Source organism: Lagopus muta, chromosome 2, assembly GCF_023343835.1.
Source record: "Lagopus muta isolate bLagMut1 chromosome 2, bLagMut1 primary, whole genome shotgun sequence".
NCBI lineage: Eukaryota > Metazoa > Chordata > Aves > Galliformes > Phasianidae > Lagopus > Lagopus muta.
In genome coordinates, this window is record NC_064434.1 from 97,734,191 (window position 1) to 97,752,880 (window position 18,690).

The 18,690-nt window shown below is 46.7% G+C and overlaps 1 protein-coding gene across 2 annotated transcripts in view; it reads right to left on the reverse strand.

Annotated features, from left to right (window-relative positions):
• LOC125689525 (inositol-trisphosphate 3-kinase B-like) overlaps positions 1-18,690 on the reverse strand; it is a 71,388-nt gene that overhangs the window by 46,491 nt on the left and 6,207 nt on the right. For both annotated transcript variants that reach the window (XM_048936772.1, XM_048936771.1), the window contains exons 3-4: positions 3,905-4,334; positions 1,984-3,100 (exon numbers count right to left, since the gene is read on the reverse strand). In XM_048936772.1, coding sequence (XP_048792729.1) covers positions 1,984-2,946 — 963 coding nt within the window. In that variant the 5' untranslated portion in view covers positions 2,947-3,100; positions 3,905-4,334. The remainder of the gene's footprint in view (positions 1-1,983; positions 3,101-3,904; positions 4,335-18,690) is intronic.

Sequence of the window (18,690 nt, forward strand, 5' to 3'; positions counted from 1 at the left end):
AGCCACAGAGCTGCTGCAGGTCTCTGGGGTCAAACAAAGCGGTCCTGCCACCTTCGTCCCTTTCACAGGGAGACACCATTCTCTTCGGCCGACCATCTAGCACGCAGACCCAAGTGCAGGTGAAGCTCTTTACCTGAAGTACACCAGAGGATGAGGCTGTGCCAGATTCAGGGATCTGCCCCTTCCCTGGGAACACCGGGAGGAACTACAGCAGACAGCCGGACATCCCGAACAGATCGGCTGAGCCTGACAGCCTCCAGAAAGGAAGGGCAGCAGCAGGCCTGCTGTTTATCAAATCTGTAAACAAGCTATGGAAGATATGCAGTGCAGAACATATCTGCAATGAGAATGGCTTTCCCACTGCGTAGTACTCCTCCTCTCCTGCAGGTTCCCCAGACCTTCCCTGTGGCACCTGGCACAGACTGGCAGTGCCCTGCCTGCTCAGCAACGACCTACTCAGCTCAGAGTGAGACGGTTGGGAGATGGATTGATTTTGACAGTAAAGCGTGAGATGCAGAGAGAGCTTCTCACACATTCTCACAACTCACTTCCAGACAGAGAAGTAGTGAGTTCACAAAACAAATGAGTGTGCAACCTGAGACTGCTTCAGTAGCTGTCTTCTGCTGTCACTATGGATTTAAGATGTTGTCAACCAGTCGCACAGTCAGCCCAAGGCCCCGGGACACCTTCCACAGCAACATCACGGACAGCTTTGCCCATCGGTGAGCTGTTCTCAGAACATCAGTGCCACCCAGCAGAAGGAACAGTTGTCATTGAGGACGGAGCAGAGATTACTAGATTACTACAGCTTGTGCACAAAAGCAGTGGAATTTCATCGGCAGAAGCAACGATAAAAGGCAGTGATCTGATTCATCTGTCAAGAGCCCCAAAATACAAAAATGTCTGCAAACACGACAAGCCACGCATTTGTAACTTCATTTACAGTGCTTTTACTCAACTGCTGCTCTGTCCTGAGCGGAATTGAGCCCCAGTTCTTGGAACAAAACGAAGCACGTAGGAAAGCAAATATGTTTATTTCAGTCTGCTGAGTGTTTGCTAACCGCAGCGTGTCAGTGCTTTATGACTTTGATAACTTTACTCTGCTTTGGTCTTCCTTGTGTAACTGATCTTAGCAATTGAGTCTCATTATCACATATCTTTGGAAACTAAACAGAGTGAACCACACCACTGACAGCTGACGGGCCATTACCAGGCTCTTTACAAGGAAGGAGGCAGTGGGCAGCCCTGCATTTTTCAGGGTTTGTTAGTGTGGTCTCAAACTTCAGCACTTATCTCAAAACAGGGTGATGTCTCCCATCTGGATGATAAGCCCACATGCCGATCAGACAACCTCGTGACAGCCACTCCGGGAGGTTCAAAGGCCTCTATAGAAGCAGTGTGACAGCTCAAAGCAAACCTCTGTGTGGAGCATTCAGACACAGGATGAATCCCCAGTGTGACACAACAAATCTCTTGAGCGCCTGCTTTTGGAGAATGCCCCAAAGCATCTTCTCCAAGAAGACCTCTCTGCTTTATGGGTAAGACAGCACTGATGCTTTCTCTTACCTGAAGCTTCCCAACCAGCCATGTGGGAAAGCAAGGTCCAGAAAGAAATGAACTTAATACCTAAAAATATGCTTACCTAAAATATAAGATACTCCATAAGCAAAAAGTTTTTTTTTTTGTAAATGGGAGGTAGCAGAGATTCTAGAGAAATGTGCTTCCATACGAAAGGTACACAAACACCATAGTGATGGGCATCACCATGTATAAACAAAACAGATGCTTGGCCAGCAAGATTTCCACTCTGAAGAAGAACTAAATTCTCCTTTAGGCTCATGCAGATCACGGGAATCCTCATGGGAAACCCAGGGATACAATTTCTCCGTGTATCTCTGCTGCCACAGACCTCTACCCATCCACAGTGCCCATGTCACCACTGTGGGGTTGTTCCCCCCTCCTCAGGGCTGCCCCAGGACTCACCACTCGGGGCTTCTGCTGGTCCAGAGTCTGCAGAAAGGCAGGTGCCTGGTCCAGGGTGCGCTCAGGGTCACTGGAGATGTCCTCCTCAGACTCTTCCCAGGATGATGAGAAGCCAGTGGAAGAGGCTGATGATGAGGACAGCTTCCGGACAGGCAGGCTGCTGGGAGGCACGGCTCCTGCCTCCTCCTCCGGGCCTCCCAGGTCTGTGATGATGACGGCAGGGATGCTACCACCAATGACTGGGTACTGGCCCTCCTGTCCTGAGGTGGCCATCACCACCTCACCTCGCTGCGGGCTGGGATCTGATGGCTCCATCCCTACCACCTGCCCCTCCATCACCACGAGGCCCGCAGTGCTCGGCTGATCCTGGGCCCTACCAGCGTCTGGATTCTTGCTCTCCCCATAGGCCCGTGGCCAGGGTCCTGTGCCAAGCCCCATCATCGGCACCGTGGGGCTGGCAGGCCGGGATGAGGATGGCCGGGGTGAAGAAGGCCGAGGCGAGGATGGCCGAGGTGAGGATGGCTGGGGCGAAGACGGCCGAGGAGAGGATGGCAGGGGGTTCCACAGCGAGTGGGCCCCAGAGCTGTGTGCCTGGATGTGTGCCTCGAAGAGCCCCACTTTCTGGTTCACCTGAACATTGTGCAGCTCTCGCTGCAGGCGCCGTGCCGCAGGGGAGCCTGGTGGCCTATCTCCTCCCCGACTGCCCCGCCGGCCCCCAGGGCTGCCCAGCTGCGGAGGGGGCTCCTCAGGTGGAGGGAAAAGGAACGCGGAGCTGAGGCGTGGGGAGCGGGGCGGCGCAATGGTTGGGCTGAAGGCAGGGAGCGGGCAGCAGCTGCCAGCTGTCTCGGGGGTCCTGGGCAGCGCTTGCCTGGAGGGAGGTGGTGTCTTGCTCCCGCTGCTTTTCACCTCACTACTGCTATTCATCATCACCAAGCTATTGAGCGCATAGCAGTACACAGCCATAGTAGTCAGCCGGGGCGCACAGGCAGGCTGCCGCCTCGGCACTCAGGCTCAGCGGGGCTGCCGGGGCTCTCTCCACACCAGGATCAGCAGCATCGCCAGGGAGCAGCAGGGGAGCTGGGCTGGTTCTGGTCCGCAGCTCCATAAAACGGGATGCCTACAGAGAGGGAGAGGGAAAAATGAGAGGGACTATGTGCACAGCGGGCAGCCATTCCAGCAACAGAGTTAGGGAGCGGGGGCCAAACCAGTGGGAGCTGAAAGTTGGAAGCTTCTGAGTGCTTGTTCCAAAAGCTGACATTTTTGGAGGGAAGCGAAAAAGTCCAAACAGCTCAAATTTGCCACCTTCTGGTTTGTCACCTACACCCAGCCTCATTCAGTGATTTCATTCAATGACACCTGCCTGCCCAATTGGGGACCACATCCCCACCACCCTGCCCACCTATATGCAACAGCACGGGTGTGCACAGCTGCATGCGTGCTCTGTCCCATTTCCCTGCACACACCCCCTGGGCTTTGCAGCTGCCCCATTAACAGCCCGCGTCCCGCTCACGGAGGCAGCTGGGGGCGGCAGCTCTGCGTGCACGCAAGAGGGGCTCTGCTTTTGCCTCCTGGCGTTCCTCTGCTCTCCTGCCTGCCTTGCTTTGTGCCCGTTTGTTCCGTACGCCTCCGGAGCCGCAATCCTCATCCCGTGCCCGGCGATGGGAACCCCACGACATCCACACAGAAACGCAACCTACGCAAGGGTGTGGGCTTGTTTATGCCCCTGTGTGCTAACCCCGGCGACGGGAGTACACTTCTTCGGAAGTGCCGTGATGCCACCACACGCGCCCCCCGCGCGACTCCGGGCAGATAAGCGCCCCCAGGTTTCCGCGCAGCCCCCGGCACCTGGAACCCGGCTCCGTCCCCTCCCGCCTTCCTCCTCCCTCCCGGAGGGCAGCCCGGGCCGCCCGGAGGAGCTTACCTGGAGCAGGCTCTGCGCCCGCCTCAGTGCGCGCCGCCCCGCCAGCCGCAGCGAGCTGCCGGAGCCATCTCCGCGGGCGCGGTGCGCGCTGCGCCGTCGGAGCTCCGCGCTCCCCGCGGATATATCGCCCCTCGGGGACGGGAGAGCGGCGTTCCCCGCTCCGCGCTGCGGCCAGGTCCGCGGAGCCCTCTCGTCGTGCGGCCGGAACGGTGGGGAGAGCAGGAGCAGCGGGAAGAGCAGGAGAAGGAGGAGGAGAGGGAGAGGAGCCGAGAGAAGGAGGAGAGCGGAGGGAGGGGGTAGGAAAGCAGGAAGGAAGTTGTGAGCCTGTCTGGGGTTGAACTCAGCGGAACAAGTTTCTTTTTTTTTTTCGCTCTCTCGCTCGCTCTCTCGGTCGCTCTGTGCTGCTTGGCAGGACCGCTGGAGGGAAACACTAAAAAAAAAAAAAAAGTTTCCATTGTTAACTAAGAAAAAAACCACGTTTCGGCCTCTGTGGGTTAAAGATACACGATCCGTTTTCCACCCCTCTCCCCGGCGCCCTGCAGCTGGCTCGCTGTGAGTCCTGCACCCGCAACTCTGCACGGGGCCTGGCCCTATGGGGCTCCACATGGTGCCCGGGACAGCTGGCAGGGACAAAAGGACAGACGCACCCTCCCACTCTCCTCTCACACCTCTGCTTCCCTTTCCAGCCCCCCCCCTCCCCCCCCCCTTTGGCCTTCATATTCCTCTTCTGTACACAACCACTGAGGCAAAGTCTTGTGCCTGCACCCACAGGAACAAAGACCTGAAGGTCCCCAATCCCCCCATGCACCCACTGTAAGGCAGACATCTGCCTAGGCAGTCACAACAGCTCGGTCCCGATGCTTTTCAGCATGTTGGTCACCCGCAGCAGACCAAAGTCAGGCTGGACAGGCTCTGAGCACTGGATGGAGTTGTAGGTGTCCCTGCTCAATGCAGGAGAGTTGGACCAGATGGCCTTTAGGGGTCCCTTCCAACTTGGTTCTACGCCCCTGGGTTGGGCAGCCTTGCATGAGCACATCCCATGGGGTAGGTGGCCACCGGTGGCCAAACCCAAGGGATGGAAGCTGTCAGGCACATCCGTTCCTGTGGCTCTGCCCTGGCTTTGGGCAGGGCAGCCACTTCCAGGACACTGCTGTCCTCTCTGGGGCAGGGGAGGCCACAGGCAGTGCTTCCTCAGCTCCTCAGCCCCCAGGCACGGGTCCCACTTGGCAGAAGGAGCAGGCTCTTGGCTGTGATACAGTGTGATTTCTGTATCAAGATAACTCATTGGATATAGTTGTCCCTGTGTCAGCACTTCAGGAGAGCAGGCTCTGTGATTTGCTCTCCAAGTAGTGTCAAGGTCAGACCTAGATGGCAACTTTTGGGTTGGTCCGGATTGGCCATGGAAAAAGACAAAAAAAAAAAAAACCAAAAAAACCCAAACCAAACAGCTGTGAGATGTCTCTGCTGGGATTTCACAGCTAGGAATTTTCCCTAGAGGGGGAAATGGATGTCACAGCAGACCAGCTTTTTGTCATTAAGGCGTAACCTCCTGAGTCTAAACAAGGGGCAGAAAGGCCTCTGAATCTGCCGAAGGTGCGGACTGCCAATCCCACAGGCAGACAGACGGACACCCAGAATGAGCTTATGTTTGTTTTTCCAGTAGAGAAATGTTATTTTGAATTCAGGGCAGGAAAAGAGATTTTTAGACTTTTTCCACTTGAGTCTGTTCCCTCAGTGTCTGTGCTCGGTTAGGAACTGGTCTTTCACAAAATAAAGCCTGTGATCAATCTTTCTCAGCAAAGTGACCCACTGAGTATAATGGCACTATTCATGGGCACAAGCTTACTCATGTGTGCAAATATCTGCAGATTCCATTTTTTTTGTTGCTCCCATTCCCTCATGTCAGCCAAAAGTGGGAACATTTGAAAGAAAAAATAAATTCAGATAGATAGATGCAGATGAAAGGGTATCTTCCTTCTTAAAGGAGCTTAAAAGAGCAGCACTGTGGTATTCTAATATAATATGCATGTACTTGCAAGCACTGCTGCATATCTGTTTGCATGTTTTGACTGTTCTGTGAGGTTATTTACATTGAGAGAATTCTCACCAGCATAACCATGATGGGTGCTTAAAGTCCTTTCTTAAAGTCAAAGAATCATAGAATCCCCCAGGTTGGAAAAGACCTCCAAAATCACGCAGTCCATCCATTCACCTATCACCAATATTTCCCACTAAGCCATGCTCCTTAGTACAACATCTAAATGTTTCTTGAACACTTCCAGGGACTGTGACTCCACCACCTCCCTGGACATCCCATTCCAATGCCTGGCCATTCTTTCAGAGAAGAAATATTTCCTAATGGCCAAGCTAAACCTCTCCCGGCACAACTGGAGGCCATTCTCTCTAGTCCTATTGCTAGTTACATGGGAAAAGAGGCCAACCTTCATCTCATCACAGTCTCCTTTCAGCAGTTGTAGAGAGTGATAAGGTCTCCCCTGAGCCTCATCTCCAACAGAATCACCCCAATTCCTTCAGCTGCTCTCCATAAGACTTGTGCTTCAGACCCCTCACAGCTTTGTTGCCCTTCACACTCCAAGGTCAAAATGTCTTACTTGTAGTAAGGGCCCAGATGTGAACATGGTACTCAAGGTACAGCCTCAGCAGGGCTAAGTACAGAGGGATGATCACATCCCTGCTCCTGCTGGCAACACTATTTCTGATACAAGCCTGGATGTCATTGGTCTTCTTGGCCACCTGGGCACAGTGCTGGCTCATGTTCAGGTGAGTCCCCAGGTCTGTTTCCCCTATACAGCGTTCCAGTCACTCTGCCCTACATCTGTAGTTTTGCCTGGGATTGTTGTAGCCAAAGTGAAGGACTCAGCACTTGGTCTTGTCCTTAGCCCAGCTATCCAGCCCATCCAGATCACACAAGTCACACAAATTCAAGTCCCTTCTGATCCCATCCTATCTGCAGAGGTCAAGACAAGGGAGTAGTGAACTTGCTGCAGCATATTTACTGATTCAGAACTACCTAATGGGTCATGGCCTTATAATACTGAAGAATTTGGGCCAAAGAATTGCAATACGTGATGTCCAGAGAGTGAGTTAGAGCTATTCTGTGGACATTACACTAGCAACAAGTTTCTCTTTATGAAGGAAGCTGCTAATAAAAGTTGAGAGAAAAAAATATATACCCGGGGATAAATACCTTTTCAGAATGGGCAGGTATGGGTAGAAAATAATTACTTCCAGACTAGAGCCAGGCAGCAGTGCACATTGTGTAGTGAAGAAACTGCAGGCAGCTTTCAGCACACTTGTTTCCAATCAAGTGGAAACCAAGTGTCTGAGCTTGGACTAAGTGAAAAGCACAAACTGAAACACATTGTTAGTCCAAACCAGCAACAAGAATGGAGGTAAGAAAGCAGGCAAGTTTTTCTCCTAGACCAGATGGAGTCTCCAGACACAGCGCGGCTGTAGCTGCTTGGTGCTGCTGAGGACGCCCTACGTATCTTTGGCACTTTTGCATTCAGTACTCTATGAAGAGAAAATAAGGACAGCCCCACTCTGACTCACTTGCCATCTCAGCACACATCATCAAGCAAAAGTGCAATTTGCATTCCCAAAAGAGCTCGCTTATGCTTAATCTGTGTTCTTCATTTGAATTTATACTTCTTGCTTCCAAAGAAAAGCACTGCAATGCATGAGGTTATCAAAGCAGGCTGGGTTATGTCTTCGTATGCAAACACTTGTGTGGGCACCTTCTCCTTGTTCTAGTGTGAGGCCACTAAAACGAGCAGACTCTTCCACTTAGGAAGGGCTCATGTTCACAGCAGGATGTATTTATTCCTGAAACAAAGCAAGGACAGACAATTAAGGTCACAAAGCTGTCCTGGCTGTGTAACATCTCCTGCTGACACACGACTGTAAGTGTTTTGGGAAAGAAATATCACAGCTGTCAAAACTAATGTCTTCTCAGCACCTCAGTGCACTTGAAGGCAGACCAATTAATTATTGTGCTTTATTTAAAAATAGTTGTTCCAAATGTGTTCGCTGCACCCAGTGAACATGAGCAAGTCTTAGTACTTTACACTCCAAGTGCATGGCATATTCCCCTGATCTGCTTTCCTTAGGGAAAACTAGAGAAGATGTGTACTGCTTTAAAGGACACATTCCCCAGTCCAAACAACAGTAACAATGAAAAAAAAACAAAACCACAGAGATTATGGAAACAAGGTCCTGTACTGCAGAAACACCTCCTTCTATGGAGAGGGCAGAACAGTTGTATGATAGATGCTGGTCATCCTACTCAAACACTTAGATGCACTCAATTCATATGGCATGGGCTGTGTTGTAAAGCTATAATAGGACAGAAAGGACCACAATCCATTTGGTATCAATCCAGTTGTTAAAAAAACACAGAAAAATAGCGTAATAGCAGAGTCATAAAACACCAATTCCTTAAGTATCCTCCTTCTTACATTCTTCCTTTGTATTAAAATTCATTTTGTAAATTATTACTTTCTCATGTTTTGGACCGGTTGGACAAGACAGCCTTCACTGTATTTCAGAGTTGAGTCTTCTGAATGGCCATAATTTATCAATTTCAGCACCAGAAGGATTGTCAGCATCACTGCAGTGAAAGCCAGTATTTTATAGCACTTTCTCACCAGTGAGTTGAATATCATCATCTTGTAAAATATAGAAATGGACAAATACAGAGTAATTCTATAGCCAGAAAGTGTGATGGAAAATCAATTTGGCTGATACTTCATGAGAAAAGGAACCGCAGAGGAGGTGAAGGAACACTGGCTGCTGTTTGGGCAGGTGGCTGTCACAGCGACAGCACATTTCTGGCCTGGCTAGTTGGCAGGCAAAGCTAGTGAATAGGACTCTGGTGTTTGTCTTGCATCAAACCTGCACTGCTTCAACGCGAAAACAGCTCAGAAAGCAGCAGCTCTGCACAGCTCTGTGACCTCTGAGCTGGGTTACCTGGTCGTTTGCCCCCCCTCCTGCTATCTTGCAGACACACATAGGAAGGCAGAATTAAGGAGGGACTGGTTAGTATTTGTTGTGCCAGCTCCTACTCTGGAACTAAGAACACTTAAGAACATCAAGAGCTCTGCAGAGGCACCAGTAGCAAGCTGATGTGATTCCGGGCAGACTGCGTTTTGCGCCCACATCTGTCTGAGCTCGTGCATCCACCTGGATCACAGAGGAACCAGTTTTGTTTTCCGAGAGCCTCCTCCACACATTCCTGCCCACACCTCGCCCTGTGCTGCACCAAGCAATATGGCTCAGTGCAGCTCAGAAAGCAGCCTTTGGAGGCCTTTGGAGGAAGACCCGTATAGCCATGCACAGCACTAATGCATGCAGAGCATTAGTGCAGGGTTAAGAAGATCAGGTTTTGCTGCAGGACTTTGGTGAGCTGTTACAGAGCTCAAGAGATTTAAAATGTATATATGGAAAATATTATTCATAGTGAAGTAATCTGACAAGGAATTACATGCACAGACGTAAGGCAAGAAAGGTTAGGAAACCCTATCGCAAGCACAAGAGTTTACTTTTCTCGTGATTCAATGTGCACATGTCAGTGGCCCCTTCATTTTTCCCCCAGCTAGTAAATTACTCAAAATGAAGATGTGAAAGGCTAATGTGAATGCCTGCTGGGTGTTTTATACCCTGATATACCCAACAGTTCTGCTGTTCCTAGTTTTGCCTCGTGCCAGAGAAGAGCCCAATGTGCACCATAACTGCGGTCCTCTGAGCTGCAGCATTGGCAAGTAGGCTCATGGTTGCTATTTGCTGATAATAAGAATACAAACACATGCATATCTGGGGAGTGACCCGTGATTCAGCATTAATGTTTCCTTTTTTTGCACAGACCAAACAAGAAGCACGAGGAGCACATGAACTCTGCAGTGTTACTGAACTTCAGTAAAAATGAAATAACAAAGGGAAATCTATCCCAGCTGAACCCTGAGGCTATTAAAAGTTGTACCTCGTTCTGTGGTTGTGGGGATAAAACAACTGCAGAGATATACTGCTTCATTGTTTGAAGAGGTTTTTTCTACTCGTGGGTCATACTTATTCCACTAGGCTGTGACCACATGGCCATAATTGGGCAGCTTTGCATTTGTTTGAGATAGATACGATAGCGGCAGGAAAAAAGATAAGCTATTTATTAAATGTACAGCGTGCCTGTGTGACTGCTTTGGGTTTCGTAGTACACAGCAGGACGTGCAGTCTCCAGGGCCATGAAATTCCACTGCACCTAGATGAACACGAAATCACAAGAAATGCTGTCCAAGTTTCCACTCTGCAGTGAAGGATCTCTGTTCTGAAAAACTGGTAAAGAGAGGGCACTAAAGAGGACATAATTAGTAATTTTAAAGCTCATTCGGGGATGTGGGCATTTAATTTAAAACAAAACGTGTTGGATGTCTCTAAGAAACTGTTTTTGCATTCAACTGAAAGCCCATGGAATAACAATCCTTTTTAAGGATTTACCACTATATTCCTAATAGTGCAGAGACAAGAAAGGACAGATGTTTGCTTTTGTTCCACTGTGAAAGGAAAAAAAAAAAGATCTCCAAATGAGTGCAGGAGAATTTATTAAACTGGCAGATCTATGTTGATTTTACATAATTTTCATTATTGTTTTCACACTTGGCCATAATAAGAGTTGAAGTACACATTCAATGACCACAGGTACTCCTAAGATGATCCACATCAGCACACAAAAACTGCTGCTCTGTTACTTTCTCTTCTGTGTATCCTGACAGGCTAGCACATCCGACAGGCACTCACCTCTGTAGCACACCCTTGCTGGCACAGCCTCTGTTTTTTTGGATAGTACCAAGAGCAGTTTTCCATCCACAACCTGTTCTAGTACCAAGTAGTACTCAGAGCCTTATCTCCCTGCTGCTCCCTGCCCAGCTCTGCAGTCATCCATCCTTGGAACTATGCATTGCCCTCAAACTGCCACCCCTGTCTGCAGCAAATCCAGCAACACAGCAGTTTTCTTTGCTGCCCTCCCACCTGCCCTGTCTGGTATGTCTGGGACAAGGCTCCTCTAACTCCAAATGTTTTCAGGTTGCTTCTGAACTGTTTGAGTTATTCATCTCTGATGGAACACACGTAAAAGATTTTTAAGGCATTGCTACGATCTACAAAGTTTCAGATTTTCGACATTTTGCACATTAATACCATGCTCTCACAAACCTTGGGTATGTTTCTACGACCAGTTTACATTTATATGTAACTGAGCTGAAACAAGTAAAGCCACATTCAGGTGCCTGAGCGAGAAGGCAGATTTCAAAAGTATGGATGGCTGTTCGCTTCCCCATGAAGTTTGCCACTCTTCTCAGGTGTGCCCTTCTTTGCACTGTTTTTCCACGCTCCAAGGAAGGGACTGTCTGTTCTTCTTTTCCTTTGGAAAAGGTGAAAGATACTGCATGGTCTGGCAGAAGCCAGAGTGAAGCTGCTTGAAGTTAGATATCTTAAAAGCCATTATAGCTGGAAACGGAAGATGAAGATTTGGCCCGGAGAAGAGTGCCTGTTGAATGAGAGCTGATGACCAGACTCTAATGGGTTCCTAAAGATGGTATATTTGCTCCCTGCTTCCTGCCAGGCTATGATGGGCAATACAGAGTTCCAGCTGGCTGCTCTCTTTTTCCCAGGGGAATTCACCTAGCTGCCTGAGTAACAAACATACTGAGATGCAAAAGGCCAAAGAGGAGAGAGAGCTGTGGGGCCCACAGATCCTCAGCATTCTCTTCTCACCAGCTCTTTGATCCGTTTTGATCCTTTGCTTTCCTTTCTGGACACATCTACAGAGGCCAGTAGCCCTCGCTGTTTGAGACTGATTCTCCCACGCTGCCAGTCAGCAGCATTCAGGACTGGATTACCAAGGACTGCTGAGATGGGCAGAATGGAGGATGGTGCCTCAGAGTGGCAGCCCAGCCCAGCCTGCTGGCCTGGCAAGTCCAGCCAGAGGCACTGAGAAAACAGGCAACCTTTGTGGTCTTCTCTCCACCAAGAACATAGCACAGCTTTTATTCAGGGATGTTTTGCAAGGAACGGGAAGGGAGTAACTCCAAGGAACTTTACACATGCATCTCCCTGTGACAAAATTTGAGATTTGCTAGTTCCCTTACATTCTCTCCTGCTGGCTGAGAGATTAAGAGGATATCTTCCTCAGGGAGAAGGAGATGTATTACTAAAAGCTGCCAGAGGAATGCTTTGGAATGACCCTTCCCAATCAGAGAAACAGTATTCTGGAAACACCCATCATTTGTTGGCAGAGATACTTATTTTCTTAACTACAGAACCAAATTTCTTTAGCTCTCATAAGGGTCATTTTTGAACTGGATTTCAAGTATATATTATTTTTAAAAAATCCAACATCAACACATTTTGTTTCCCTCTGTTTCACATTTCTGATATTTCCTGAAAAGAACAAAATGTTGAAACAATGAAATGTCTTCTTTTTTTATTCTTCTTATAAACCCATCTGGCACTAAGAGACAGTTTACTGAACAGTTCTTCTGCCCAGTGAAGGTGATGGATGGGGCTGAACAAGAACTAGAGGATCTAGTGAGGGGCCATTTGCGTCAACAGCAACAGTGGTAATCAGAGAACTATCTACCAATTTTCTTGTTTCAAGAAGAGATGTGGAGGGAAAATGGTTCTGCCCATAATTTATTATGGTTGGTGGAATGGAATTTAAAGTTAGACAAATTAAAATGTTGATTATTTGTAGGAACAGCCCCTGTGTGAGCCAGGGCCCTGATTTTGGAAAGAGCATCTCACGAGCATACTTGGACTTAAAACCTTCAGGGAAGACTGTTAGCAGGTGCCTTAGCACTTAAGAAAGTGCAATGGTGCTGACGCAAAGAGTGAAGTTCATTAGAGCTATCCTGCTCAGCAAACTGGGCCAAGTCATCCCTTGTATATCAAAGAATCACAGAATCACAGGTTTGGGTTGGAAAAGACTTTAAATGCCGTCCAGTTCTATTCCCCTTGCCATCATCAGGGACACCTCCCACCAGCTCAGGCTGCCCAGGGCCCCATCCAACTTGGCCTTGAGTGCCTCCAGGGTTGGGGCACCCACAGCTTCTCTGGGCAGCAGTGCCAGGCCCTCTGAGTATTTCCTCCTAACATCTAACCTAAATCTCCCTATTTAAGTTTAAAGCTCTTATTCCTTGTTCTATCGCTGCACTTCCTGATAAAGCATCTCTCTCCAGCCTTCTTGTAGGCCCCCTTTAGGTACTGCAAGGACATTATGAGGTCCCCCTGGAGCTTTCTCTTCTCCAGGCTGAACAAACCCAGCTCCCTCAGCCTGTCTCCATAGGAGAGGTGCTTCAGTCCTCTGATATCTTCATGGTCTCCTTTGGACCCACTCACTCCAGCAACTTCACATCTTTCTTGCGGGGCCCCAGAGCTGAATGCAGCACTGTAAGTTGGGCCTCACAAGAATGAAGCAGAGGGGAAGAATCACCTCCCTTAACCTGCTGGACACGCTTCTGATGTAGCCCAGGATATACTTAGCCTTTTGGGCTGCAAATGCAGATTTCTGGCTCTTGTTGAGCTATCCATTCACCAGTACTCCAAAAATCCTTCTCCACAGGGTTGCTCTCTATTCACGCATCACCCAACCTGTATTTACTATTGGGATTGCCGTGACCCACATGCAGGACATTGCAGTTGGCCTTGTTAGACTTTATGATGTTCACACAGGCCCACTTCTCCAGGCTGTGCAGGTCCCTCTGGATGGCATCCCTTCCCTCCAATGTATTGTCAGCACCACACAGATTGGTGCCATCTCCAAAATTCCAATTGAACGTACAGCCCTCCCGCCCACGTCACTGACAAAGATGTTAAACACCAGTGATGCCAGTACTGGCCCCTGAGGAACACCACTTGACCATCACCCTGGGTGCAACCATGCAGCCAAACCCTTATGCGTTGAGGGGACCATCCATCAAATTCATCTCCCCAATTTAGAGACGGGGATGTTGTGTGGGACACTGTGAGATGCTTTACATGAGTCCAGGTTTTGTGAATGTTTTTGAAAGCTGAGATAAGGTGAATGACAGAGCTAAAAGATCCATGTTACTTGGAGTGCTGAGTGCCCTAGGAAACCTTCCCAAAGTCCTTGAGACAAAAGAGCCAGGGGCTTCTTTTGCTGCTCAGTGTCACTGAAACTCCTAAATTTTCACTGGTTTTAATTTTCTTCCACTCCTTTTCCCATCTTCTCTCCCTCAAGCTGATGACGAGATCTGCACATGGGGAATTCTCCAGTAATTCTTCAGAAGCCAGAAGACTGAATAATGCAAAACTGCAATTGAGCCCTTAGGATTTGGCGATGTATCTGACAGGAACAGAGAGAATTGAGTTCAGTTCTAAAAGAAATCAGTTCTAAAAGAAATGATTTAACTTGACCAAAGACACGGTAAATTCTTCTCTTCTACTTCCCTTATGAATGTGGTTATTTGTCCCAAAAGTTAGATTCACACTCGTCCATGTCCAAATTAATTTCTTTTGCATGATTAATCAGCAGCTGGAAACTGATGATGTCATGTTCTCTGACACAACTGTCATCTAATGTTACATTTCTCATGTATTCTTTTAACTAAATAACTTAGGCAGCAATGGCTTTGCTGGCTGACTGTCAGCTTGAGTCTGCACAGAGATTTAACATTCCTTTTCTCTCATCCTTCCCCAGCTTGCTTGCTTGCTGATGGAAAAAAATTAACTTCCACAACAAGGCTCTCAGCAGTAAATACATTTGCAGTGTATTGAAGAAAAATGTACATCAAGGACCAGGGGTGTACTCACAGGCCTGGACAACCGAGAAAAGCAGTGCCAGGGCAACTTCATTGCCCCAGGCTGATCAGACATGTATTTTTGTTTCAGCTGAAAAGCGGATAGAAGGAAGTCAGATTCCCTCAAATGCAAGCTGCCAATAGGAGCAAGCATAACACTGCATTTACATGGAAACAAATATGTGTCAGTTTTTAGGCGCTTTGGAAAAAGGATGATGGCCTTTGCAGGAAGAGTGCAGAACACTCTACTGTTGATTACACTTGCTTGGCAGTTGTTAACTGATAATGTCTCCCAAGTTTACCAGAAATGGGAGTTTGTCTGGAGTCAATATTACACTTCATTTTCCATAAAAACACTGATTTGTAATTCTCATCTTTTTCTCCATCAAAACTTTGTTCTGCCATTCTTAATGTTTGAATGATTTCAGTGGTTTCTTTTTTTTTTCCTAATGTTTGGAGTGAGTCAGACACATTTGCCAGTAAAGTAAGTTGTAAAAGAGTAAGGTGGGGCCTTATATTCTCTGAAATGTGTGCTTTCTTTGTTTCTTTGTTTTTGTTTTCATTTTGTCAACTTCTATCTCCAACAGAGTGTACATTTAGAAAGCCCATACTTGGTCTAACCTCTTCTCAATGAAAAATGCTGTCTTTGACAAGGTAATCTTGATGAGTTGGTTTTGAAATACCTCAGGTGGTTCATTTTCCATCTTAATTTTCAAGCATTTTAAAATATATAACATTATGAGCATACATGTGGATGAGTTTGCATTGATTCTTCTCATTGAGACATGAGCTGCATTACAGGTAAACTGAATTAAATAGCCATTTCTGTGTACAATTTTCCAAATAATTGTAGAAGAATGAGATTAGAGTCAAGTACTTTCTGCTAATAGGTTTAAGCACTTACAATTGTGGAAGCTTTTTCATAAGTAAATGCAAAATCATTGCAGCAGTTCAAATACCAAGAGGATTTGAAAGCCTGTAATTAATTTTAGTTACATTTCAAATAATCATAATTTGTGAATAGTACACCAGATAAATCCCTGAGAAGATTCCACTAAAGTGCATTACATCATACCTGAAATAAGTTTTGATCTTTCCTCTGGTATTTAGAGTATCTCTGAAAAATCCCCAAGTGATTAACAATTCCAGCAGAAAACACAAATGATAGTTCACAAATGTGATCTAACTATGTCCAAAGAAAATACCTGCTGGTTAGAATGGGCTGTGAACCAGGTCTTACATTGTGAACTTACTTAGGAAATTCAGCCATCTCTTCATTAGAAGCTGATGAAGAGCCCTTTAGAATTCACTTCAAAGTTTTTACAAGCACTGTCTCCCAGGAAGTACATTTTCCATGTTTCCTTTTTAAACTTCAACTATTCAAAAACTGAGAGTGAGGATTTACATCTGAGCTCATAAATAATCTTCTGAATTCCAATTAATTTCCAATGCACAGACATCTCCTGTAGCAGATAGTTCTTTTCCACCAGGGATGCAACTTCCCACCTTTTCAATCGTTGAAGCTTTGGGTATGCAGGCTCCCTGGGCTAGTTAGCTTCCCTGTGGCTTTCCATGTTCTTGCTGGCAGCAGTCTCTTCTCTTGCTATACTGAGCCCATTATCTCCCTGCCAAGCTCCAACACACCCTCAGTGCCCTTCTTGCAAGCCCAAGAACACATCCACTGGTAATGAGGTAGGACCCCAGCACGGGAAAAACTAAATGTCTCTACGTACTACGTGCCCAACTAATAGAATGTAGTAGATCTTGAAATAAACTAATGAATAATTAAAGTTTTCCATTTGTGCTGTTCTCTTTCTTCAGTTGCACAGTTAGTGTTCCACTCTAGGGTAGGGAGATTGCCTTCAAGGAAAGGAACTGTGTTGTTCTAGCCCAGTAAAGACCAAAGATCTGGGCACCTGTGCTTCTCCCTGTTTCTTTCCTTTCTGACTGCCTTCCTTCCTGTCTTCCTGTCTGCCTTCCTCGCTTCCTCCCTTCCTTCCTCCCTTCCTTCCTCCCTTCCTCTCTCCCTCACATTCTGGGATTAGATAGGCAATGTAATAATATAGGTATTTGTTTAGAGCTCCATTTCGCAATGTGATCTCTATTCAGATTTCATTGTTTTTATCAGGACTTCAGGACTGTAGACATCCAAGAGATTCTTGATTTTGAAGGCAGCAGATTTGAAGTTATTTTGGTTATTCTTTCCTTGCCCTCCCTGTCTGCTGTTCTTTCTTTCCCTTTTTAGTTCTTGCTCCTTTGGAGGAGCCTGGTCAGCCCACTTGGTGTGTAGAGTCTGTTTTACAATTTGCTGAAACTGTTGGAGGTTTTGGTGTTCATTGCTGTGAATATCCAAATAGCTATGCTTTATGATTCATTTTTTCTGCTATGAGTCAACATATGCTTGTTTCAGATTTTGCAAGAAATATTTTACATTAAAAAAGCTTTTCAATCCCATAATCTGAAGTTTAAATCAAACTATTTGGCACATGACTTAAAGCATGTTATATTTCATATTTTTTTAATGATAAAACAGAGGCCCTTCTAGAAAAGTCCCCAAGAGACTGGTATCATTTGTATCCTTTTTCTACTCTCCCACAGATTTCAGTAGAAGATTATATCCTATTTTTAGGAGTCCATTGGACAGTTCAAAACCAAACCAAAACAACAATCAAAAAGCAGAGAAATAATAGATCTATGAACTGGCCTCTTTCAGAATTATAATTTGCCTTGAACCGAAAAAAAAAAAAAACCCAAACAAAACACAACAACAACAAAACACCTGAAAAAAAAACCCACCTATTTCAGCATGTCAGAAATGTATTGCCTTTTAACAAGATTAAATCATAAGACAAGACAAATCACTGCGTTAGGCAAGGTTCCTCCTTTTGACTACGTCTGGCTGATGTACAACAGCCTTGAGAAGATACCTCTGTGAGAAAGGGGAGATGCAGATCGGATCCTCTCAGATGGAGGGTGTATTCAAATCTGGGTATCACACAGCCTAGATGAGTGCCTGCTTTTGCAAATCGTGGCTGCTGCCATCAGCAATTTTAAGTTAGCCTGCTAACTAGTTTTTTTCACTCTGAGTAAGGAAAGCTTTCATTTGGGGTTGAATAATGTATGTGCCACAACTCAGAGCAACATTTTAGAGTTTTTCTTGTGAACACACACACACTAAGACATCTCTGTCACAATCAGTTCAAACTGATTTCAGCCCTATGCTGATTTCTTTGGCTCAGCCACAAAACTGAAAACATATTCCAATGACCTTAGAGGCAGAATTTCCTTGACATAAATGACATGCACCTCTATAATAAGCAGGAATCTCTCTATCCAAGAGTTTACTCTCTCAGGAACAACTCAGGTCCCAACAAGATTCCCATCTCCATATTGCATAGACATTTAGGAACACTGAGCAGGAACTGGGAAGCCAACCTGGACCGCCAGCATCCTATATGAGTGACCAAGCCACAAGTTTTTTTCTCCTTGCTGCTCAAATCTCCCACTTCCTTTCTGCAGCAAAACTATTCCAGCTATAGTGACTAAAGGCTCTCCTCGGTATCAGAAGCATTAGCTTCCTCATTCCCTTCATGTGCATAAGGCAGCTATCCAGAGACTCCTAGACACAGCTCAGTGCTGAGATTAGAAACAAACAGACATTCTGTGTTTGGATACAACCTCTACAGAGGGAACAAGTTCTTCTTTTCAAGGTCTAGAAAAACTTCTCATCTGCAACCACCTGCCAAAACAGCTGCTGTGCCATGGCCTGTTTTAACTACGTATCAGGATCTGCAGGCTAGACTTGCTTCAGCATTCATGTGGAGTCTTTCCTGAATAAGCAGGGTAGGCTTTGAGCTTATGAAAAGCATCACACTGGCCTTCTGGGACAGAATATTATTTTAATAGATTAAGTGATCTGACTGGCTTCCAAGACCTTTGTGCTGGGTGGAAGAATGAAAT